General features: G+C 50.0%; 1 protein-coding gene across 13 annotated transcripts in view; it reads right to left on the bottom strand.

Annotated features, from left to right (window-relative positions):
• GCK (glucokinase) overlaps positions 1 to 9248 on the bottom strand; it is a 59204-nt gene that overhangs the window by 46889 nt on the left and 3067 nt on the right. For 4 of the 13 annotated variants that reach the window (XM_074035131.1, XM_074035137.1, XM_074035132.1 and 1 more), the window contains one exon: positions 8296 to 8598. The exons of 3 other annotated variants lie outside the window; for them this stretch is intronic. Coding sequence is in view for 5 of the 10 variants with exons in the window: in XM_065542036.1 (XP_065398108.1) it covers positions 2631 to 2675 (45 nt within the window). In the remaining 5 variants the exon portion in view is untranslated. Of the gene's footprint in view, positions 1 to 2630; positions 4481 to 8295; positions 8599 to 9248 lie in introns of those variants that run through there. 6 more of the 13 variants (XM_065542036.1, XM_065542037.1, XM_074035134.1 and 3 more) reach the window with 2 other exon arrangements.

The following is a 9248-nucleotide window of genomic DNA, read 5'->3' as shown; positions in this document are numbered from 1 at the left end:
TGGGAACTTTGGGAAATAATTAGATTTAGATGAGGTAAGGAGGGGGAGCCCCCATCATAGGATTAGCATTCTTATAAGAAGAGACACCAGAGAGCTTGTTTCCACTCTCTCTCCACCATGTGAGGGCACAGCAAGAAGTGGCTGTCTGCAAGTCAGGAAGAGAGCCCTCCCTGCAGCCTGACCATGCTGGCACCTGATCTTGGACCTCCAGCCTCTAGAATAGTGAGAAATAAATTTCTGTTGTGTCTAAGCCATCAGTGGATGGTATTCTCTTATGGCAGCCTCAGCTGACCAATACACCTGAATCTCATCTTTCCAGGCCCCTTCCTGAAAAAGGGTCACCAAATCTATCAGGCAAAGTTAACCAGACTTACTCATCTGTCCATAGTGAGGTGAGAGTGAAAATATAGACCAAAAGGTCCCCAAGAGGGGTGCCCAGGGCCCAATTTCAGGCCACCCAGAAGTGGTGACCCAGTAAGGGATGGACCTTGATGCCAAAGGAATAAGTCAGCAATGGTGGGGTACCAGGCAACCACAGCTGGTGAGAAGGGGCTTATGAGGGGTGGGGGTGGTGCAATCGGGCTCACCCCTAAGGAGCTGACACCCACATGGAGAAGTCACTGGGCGTGGGACTGAGGCCACAGGCTCCTGCAGATTATAAAGGAATGACCACAGGTAAGATCTGGAAGGTTGGTACCAGCAAGATGGTTGCTCTCAATCAGAGAAGTAGTAAGAGGGAAACCAGCAACACTTTAGTTTCCTCCAAAGCAATCAAAAGGAGAAAGAAGACAGTTCCTCTTGGGAGTCTGCACAGAGACAACCACAGCTGACGTCCTGGGACAACTGAAAGTGCAAGGAGGGCATTGCTCATTGCTCTAAGGTCAAACACTGGCTTGGGGTAGGGGCAGTACTTCCCAGAGACACAGGACTGGACCTGGGTGGGCCTGGGAAGCCAGCCCACTTGGAAAACATCAGATCCTTAGGATGACCCTAAAACCAAGCTAGGTTCCCCCAAGACAAGGACCAAGTCCTCTGTGCAGCCAGAGCAAGCAGACAGGAGTGGCCATTGCAGCTCCACGCTTCCCTCATCTGGGCCTTGGCGCCCTGCGATCTGGGCACTAGAAGAGGGGTAGATGGGGTGGAGACAAGTGCAGAAATCAGTGATTCTCATCCTGTCTTTGTTCAGAATTTGGTATTTTGTCCAACATAAATTTTTTTGCATTCATTTTGATTATTTAAAATAGCATATATCTTGGTGATTGATGTTTCTGGTGACCCCTTAAAGGTTGTGCCCAAAGCATTGTCTTGCTCCACTCTTAGCCCTGACAAGAACGTCAGTGACCTCCCAGGATTCCGGGGTTCACAGCTGGCCCTGGTCAGGACCAGCACCCCCTCACACGTGGAGCAGTTACAGGATGGGGCATGGGCAGCTCCAGAGTCTGAGATTGGATGCCCAGCCCAAGAAGGTGGTTCACTCACATGCCACTGTGAATGCAAGGGGCTCAGGGACAGCTCTGCTGTGGCCTTTATTAAAGTGATTCCCTGTGCACACATATGTGCACATGCATGTACACATGCAGGTATGCACAGGTGCAAACATGCACACATAGCACATTCACACACGTGCACGCACACACATGGGCAAACTATGCTTTCTCTCCCTGTTTGGGGAAAGTGCCGGATCTCCACAGCCCACATGTCCACCTCTCCCTAGCTCCGAGCCATTTTTCTGGTCATGCCAAAGACAGCCGTTTCCTTCTCCCCGGGTGGCCTGAAGGGTTCCCTTTGGGCAGGATTTCTCATCCAAATTGCTGCCATAGCACCAGTGAGAGGCAGATCTGGGACTTGGTTGAGGCCTCGGCTGGTCCAGCTGTCTGGCTGCGCACCCTCTCACTTGGGTTGGTTGTTTTCCTTCTAACATCATTAGCTCTGCCAGAAGCAGAGCCAGCCCAGGGTTTATGCTGACTTGGTCATTTCACACAGAGGCGAGAGGGAAGCATGCCCAAAGTAACTGGCTCTGCTCACTTACCCCTTCTCCCCCACTCTGCCTGGGCCCCCAGCTGGGGTGATGCAGGCACGTTCCCCCCAGTGTTTCACAGCAAAGTCCCCTGTCTCCAGCTCTCTCCTTGCTCACTGCTGGGCTCAGGGCTGGCTCAGAGCATGCCTGGATTTCTCTTTGTTTTTGGAAAAAGTAACTGCCCTGCACTCCTCAGCAGGCCACAGCAGCCCTCAGGCTCCCTGCGAAGTGATTCCTGCGAGAAGGCAAGGCATCTTTGACTTGTCACCAAGTCTAGTGAGTGTTGTCTTAAAATCAGGTAGTGGGCTTTGCTCACAAGACCTCACATCCCTAACCCCCGCATCTAGGGCTCTAAATTCTCCAGAGCCCCTCCCCAGTGGAGGCCACTGCCTGGACTTCTTGGCAGCCTGACTTTCAGGTCGCAGGGCCAGAGTCCAAAGCTGGACGGGTCTTCCAGGCAGTAGGGGCCTTCCTGCCCCAGAAGGCACCCCTGGCAAGACCCTTCTCAAAAAGAGCCTGTGCATAAAATCAGATTCTGAGGCTCAAACAAACCACGGAATGTTGGGGACAGGCAAGCAAACACTCCCAGAATGCCCAATGGAGGGCGAGCTACCTTCTCCTTCTTGGCGGCCTCCATCCTGGCTCTGTCGTCCAGCATCTGCACAGCAGCCAGCGCAGGGAGCTGGGACCCCTCAGCCTTCCCCAACAGGCTTCTGAAGCAGAAATGTCCAAGGCTTCTCCCCTGCAGGGGTCACGGCCCGCCCTGGGTCCCCGGGAGAATGTGGTCCTCCTCAGGCTAGTTTGGGGTTTGAGGTTCAGTCACAGTTTCCTCCTTTTCATTGTTCTCCAGCGAGTCGGCAAGCATTCCCTTCTGGACCCTTCCTCACTGAGCCTGGATGTTCTCCAGGCAGGGCCATCGCTTGGCGCTCAGGTGGCGTCCTTAGCGCTTTCTCTCCAGGTTCTGTTGAGCTGTGGGACTTAGTGTCCTTCAGACAGACTCAGTAGGAAAGGTCCTCTCCCTCCTGTGGCCTGGGGACAGCTTTTGAGTAATTAAGCTGCAGGTGACTGTGTCTCTCACGCCCTAGCCTGCTTCCCCGGGGCTCAGGCGCCACTCGGCATTTCCTGCTCCAACCAGGTGTGGAGTGGGGGATTCTCCTGCCAGGGCTTACTGTGCTCCTGAGAGGGCCTGTGGTTGTCATGGTGACCAGAAGTGGACTCAGCAGGGCTGACCGTGCTGTCATTAGAGCTGCCATGCATAAAACTGGGACTGGTGGCAAAGAGCCTCCATCCCCATCACCATGGTGACCACTCAATCACCTTGTCACTGAAGTGACTGCTAGCCTGTTAAGCCTTTGCCACCTGTTCAGGTCCTGGGGCAGTGTCTCAGGGTCTCCCACACTCCTGTTCCGAGGAGCAGAGGACCCCGTGAGTCTGGAAGCAGAGGAAAGGGAGCAGGCAGCTCGGTGTGGCTCAAGCGCAGGCCCATGGGACCATCGGAGGGCTTTGGTGTGGCCTGTCCTGATTATTGTCTTGAAATCTGAACCAGAACAGTAAACCTGGCCCACACAAGCCTGGCTGAGTTTGAAACTGCCAGAACAGAGGCCCACAGGGACTGGCTCCTCCTCTGGACCTGCTCAAGAAGCTTCTGCCTGGGATGCCACCCACTCTCTCCCTCGCAGCCCAAGCACCCCTAGAGAGGTTGCCCTGTGCAGTAGGGAGGCCCAGTGAGTGGATGGAGCAGGGGGCCAGGGTGCTGGAGCCAACTTAGCGGCAGGCTCAGACAATAGTCTGGAACAAAATGTACTTCTGCCTAAGATACGGAGGTCTGGTGTGTATTTCCCACTCACGGCCCTTTTCAGTTAGGATCGGCCACTTTTCAAGTGTTCACTGTGACTGGTGGCTACCATACTGGGTAGTGTTGGGATAGACCAAAGAGGGCTCAGGACCCAGCTCCAGGCCACCTATACTCAGAGATCCAGCAGAGGGGGTGAGGAGGAGTGGCCAGTGCGATCTCTCCAGACAGATGTGCTGTAACACTTTAAAATCAACTTCCTATTGATGGTCATTGAGGCAGTTTCAGATTTTCACTATTACGAAGGAGGCTGTGGCAGAAGTCCTTGAATTTCACCAGAGTAAGTGTGTGTCAATGTTTCTTCTGGTTGGCTCCTGGAGGCTGAATGGCTAGTTCAAATGCTACACACATTTCACATCTTGGTAGGCAGGACCACGTGGCCTCCTCACATGGCTTCACCAGTTTCTTCCACCAACACGAGAAGTTTGGCTTTATCCTGGCCAGTCCTTCAGATGATAAATCTTTATGAGTTTTTTGCCGATCTGTCACCTCATTGTTTGAATTGCAAAATGCTAGACACCTTTTCATGTGTTTCTTGGTGATTGCATATCTTCTTCTAAGGATGATTTGTTTATATTATTTAACTATGTTGCTATTGGATTATCTTCCGCCTATGGATTTGGAGAAACCATTTTATATTTCATCTGTAATATCTATCAATCCTTTGTCTGTTAAATATGCTATGATATCTCCCCTAGTTTATTGCTAAACCTAACAACTTGATTAATTGTGTCTTTCATCATACAGAAGTATCCAGTTTTTATGAATTTCAATCTTTTTTTCTTGTTTTGGGGTTTTTATATCTTGTTAAGAAAACCATTTCCAATCCCCAAATTGTAAAAATGTTCTCCCACATTTCCTTCTAATATTTTTCCAAGTTTTCTATTTGTTCAGTACTTTAGTCTTTCTGCAATTGCTTGTGCTGTTGCGCCATCATTCTAAGGGCACATCTCACATCCTCGCCTTTCTTCTCATTCCTCCTTTCTGCTCTCCTGAGTCCTGGGAGATGGTGGTTTGGGTATGGTGCTAGGGAAGAGTCTAATATGGCTATTTGGTGGGGAAGCAATCCCTTCCCCACTGCTCTGGAATGTTGGCTGCACCCACAGTTTGTATTCCATTATTTCTCATTGTAAGGGAACAGCTCTGCTCTGGTCACCTTCTAGGTGTACCCAAAGGCCACACAGGCAAAGCTGGGAACCACAGAGAGCTGAGTCTTGTCAGAACACTGTGTGATCCTGCTGGAGGCCATATCTCACTGCCTTTCTCACCTCCCTGGGAGGGTCAGGAGAGTTCCTTATCGTCTCCAGGTTCTCGTGGGACAGATGTGAGGCTCGCAGCTGCAGTCTAGGGTTGGCTCCGCAGCAAGGAAAGACACCGCAAGCATCTTGCACCTTTGGCTTTAGTGTCACCCTTTTTAGAGCACAGGAGAACCCAGGGGCCTGCACCTTGGGTTACCCTTTCTTTTGCTGTCTGTGTTGGTAATAACTTATCTGAATATGGAAATCACTCCTTATACTTCACCTGCCAAGTCAGGCAGGCCCTGGCCTTGGCCTTGGCTTTGCCTTGCACACTGCATATCTCATTCCTCTGCTGATACTACGCTCTTTTGGTTTGTATAATGTTAGTTTTTTAAAATATCTGATGGGGGCAGGAAATTGTTTTCTTAATAAGATTTTTTTTTCCACAAAATTTTCTTTGCCATGTGCCTTTTATCTTTCTTATAAATCTTAGCACTACTCATCCCACTTCAGAAAATGATGCTGTTGACAATTTCATTGGAAATGCATTGACTTTGTGGGTTTAGGGATTCATTTTAGAGAACTAACCTCTTGATAATATTGAGTTTTCTCATCTAGAAATACGTGTTGTTTCATTTATTTTGGTTTTATTTTATGTCCTTCAGGTGAATTTCATTATTTTTCTCATATAGAACTTACATATTTCTCGTTAGATTTATTCCTAAAGAAAGGCAATACATTTATTAGGAGAAGGAGCAATTGTCATTATAACTAATATTGATGAAAATATTTATGATTCACAAAGTACTTTTGCGTTCATTCTGTCATTTAATCAGACAATCTCAGTGCAGCAGGCAGTGGTATTATTATTATTACTATTTTTATTTTATTTTATTTTATTTTTTTGAGACAGAGTCTTGCTCTGTCACCCAGACTGGAGTGCAGTGGCTCGATCTCCATTCAATGGAACCTCCACCTCCCAGGCTCAAGCAATTTTCAGGCCTCAGACCTGAGAGTAGCTGGGACCACACACATGCGCCACTGCACCCGGCTAATTTTTTGTATTTTCTTTTTAGTAGAGATGGGGTTTCACCATGTTGGCCAGGCTGGTCTCAACTCCAGACCTCAGGTTCCGCCCACCTCTTCCTCCCAAAGTGCTGGGATTACAGCAGAGTGCAGAGAGAGCGGCTGAAGCAGAAGTGTGGAATGTTTGGCCACCACACCTTGCCAGTGGTAGTATCATTACCACCACTTTCCAACTAAGGTCACTGAGGCTGGGGAGGTTAAAGGGTTGGCAGGTATGGTCTCCCCACCTTAACGTCTCCCTAAAGGTTCCTTACTATAGCTTCCTGCTAAGGACAGGGGCCAAGACAGTCCCTCACACGGAGGTCCCAGGTTCTGCCACGTGGCCCTGCCCTCCCTGGCCACAGTTGATTGAAACGTCACCTGATCCAAGGGCAGCCACACCGCACACTGGCCAGAGCCTAGTGTAGCTGAGCATCTCAGCTTTAAAATGCATTTTAAGGCATTTTTCTTTAGTCTTAAAATGTAGCCTTGAAATGTACTTTGAAACTCTGCTTCTCTCCCTTTCCCACTAGACACTCCTTTGCACCATGCCCACTTATCTAACTATATGCTTACTCGGGAATTCCAGGGGCTAATCTTAAAACAAAAACCAGACATGGAACCCCTACGGAATCCTCCAAGTTAGGGGGAGTTGGAACAATTTGTCCACGACCATCTGGCCGAAGTCAAGATAACACCAACCAGACCTCAGGATAGGTGATTACTCAAGACAGCCATTGGATCAAGACACAGAGACCCTGTAGCCTGCACCGCTCCCATCTATCTCCCATACCAAGTTTTCCTTTAAGAATCCTATGATAAATTTTAAAATTTGAGATAATAGAATTCACCAAACTAAGAACAACAATTCACCATCTTCTTAGTTTGCTGGTTCTAGTTAAAACTACTTTTCCTCCCACCAAACCTCACCACTTATATATGGCCTTCAAGCGGCGGAATCTGAGTCCAGTTACAATGGGGGATGTTTACCCAACAGGGACTACTTGAAACAATGAGTAGTTTAGTTGGGGACCGCAGAGTGGCAGAATCTCTGAACCATTCAATGCTCTCGAAGGAAAGTTCTCCATCCTCCTCCCTGGGGTGGGGTGGATGGTGCATTCCTGGCCGATGAATTGGGGAGCAGGTGGGGAGGGAGCTGCCTTCCCCAGGTATAGCTTCTTCAGGATGCCCCTTGCCTTTCTGGCCCCATCCCTCCAGACACTCGACACTTCTGCTTCAGCCCCTCCCTCCCCCTCTGCTGGTCCCTGCCCCTCAGCCGGTTGCCTCCTAACTTCACACCTGTCCCCCTCTTTCCCCCACCACCCTTGGTAGCATCTCTTATTTGCGCCACCTTCCAGTTGTTCTCCCCCTGCCCTTTGTCTTGTGTCATTATAGTGGAGCATATTTGAGAGGGAGTTCACATAAACATATATATTTAATCATCCATGTTACCCGAAAGTTTGTATGTATCCTGCTTGGGGTTTCCTGACCCTCTCCAATCTGTGCCAGTTTCTTTGCTTCTCTCTTCTTAAGTGTCGAAGAAAGTCCTGGGCTTTACTGTGATTGGATGACCTACTGATGGCCAGTTGATTGGCCTGTTGATTGACTGAAGCTTGGATCAGGTGCCTATCCATAGACTAATCGCTGTGGCAATAAGGACCACTGGTTCATAGGCTGGGGCCTGGGCACCACGTGGCAGGATGCAGGATCAGCCTCTAGGTCATGATGTGGTTTCCTTGTGAGGACTTTCCCTGTGTGCTCACTACTGTTGTCTGTTAGGTTGTGTTTGGTGTGCCCAGCCTTCCCAAGGGCACACCTTGTGTTCTTGCCCTTCCTCTGCATCCTTCTTTCTGCTCTCACGTGGGGCCTACAGCCCCAAGGATGTGGGAGATGCACACCTGGTTGTGGAGCAGGGGACTGCCCTGCAGGCCTTCCCACCTGCCCCTCCCTGACAGCTCTGCAGAATTCCTCTCGCTTTTTCTATGGGGCAGCCCCACGACTATCAGGGTACCATCGATAGGACGAGCCGCTGGCCTAAAGGACCATTTGTCCTCATTCTAAGTTCCTGGCATTCATCCAGCATGGCTACTGATAACTGATATGGTTTGGATATATGTACTCACCAAATCTCATCTGAACTGCAATCCCCAATACTGGAGGTGGGGCCTGGTGGGAGGTGTTTGAATCATGGGGGCAGATCCCTCATGAATGGCTTGGGCCATCCGCTTGGTGATGAGTCAGCTCTTGCTCTGAGTTCACAAGAGATCTGGTTGTTTAAAAGTGTGGCACCTCCTAGTGCCTCTCTCTCTCTCTCTCTCACTCTTGCTTCCACTGTGTGATGTGCCTGCTTCCCCTTTGCCTTCTGCCATGACTGTAAGTTTCCTGAGGCCTCCTCAGAGTTTGAGCAGATGCCAGCACCATGCCTCCTGTAAAGCCAGCAGAACTGTGAGCCAATGAAACCTCTTTTCTTTATAAATTACCCAGTCTCCAGTATTTCTTTATACCAAGGCAAGAATGGCCTAACACAGATACATATCCATCTCTAGCCCCTCAGCTGCAGAGGGGTGTCTTAGGACAAATACAGCTTCTGGGAAGCCCCTGCTGGGGCACAGTCTCAAAATCAGGGCACCTGTTTCCTCTCTTCCTTGGCTGTAATCCTTTCCTGCCCACGTATACTCCTGTCCTGTCCCTCCCTTGCTCTGACATCACCTATTGCTTCATAGCCAGTGGCAGAGCTCAAACCTTTGATGGCAGACTATGTCTGTCTTCCCTGTGGCCTGGAGAACCCAGAGCGAGCCCAGGATGCCTTGGTGTGGGGTTGTAGTGAGGAGCAGTGTTCCTGGGGGCTGGGTCTGCTGACAGATCCTGATTGATGACATCAAGTCTGTGCATCTGACGCTTGGTGACCCACTCAGGCCATGGAGGCCTGACCACATTGGTGGCCCCTTTCCACACTCCTTTCCTGTAGGAACTATGGAGGCAGCTCAGCTGCCATGGCCTTGGCTGACTGAATGAGGTATGGTGGCAAGGGCCATTGTGTGACTGGGCTCCCCACCTGGACTGGGCTTCCTGGGGG

The sequence above is a fragment of the Macaca fascicularis genome, chromosome 3 (genome assembly GCF_037993035.2).
Source record: "Macaca fascicularis isolate 582-1 chromosome 3, T2T-MFA8v1.1".
Lineage (NCBI taxonomy): Eukaryota > Metazoa > Chordata > Mammalia > Primates > Cercopithecidae > Macaca > Macaca fascicularis.
The sequence above is the reverse complement of the archived record's forward strand: the minus strand, read 5'-3'. Positions and strand labels throughout refer to the sequence as shown.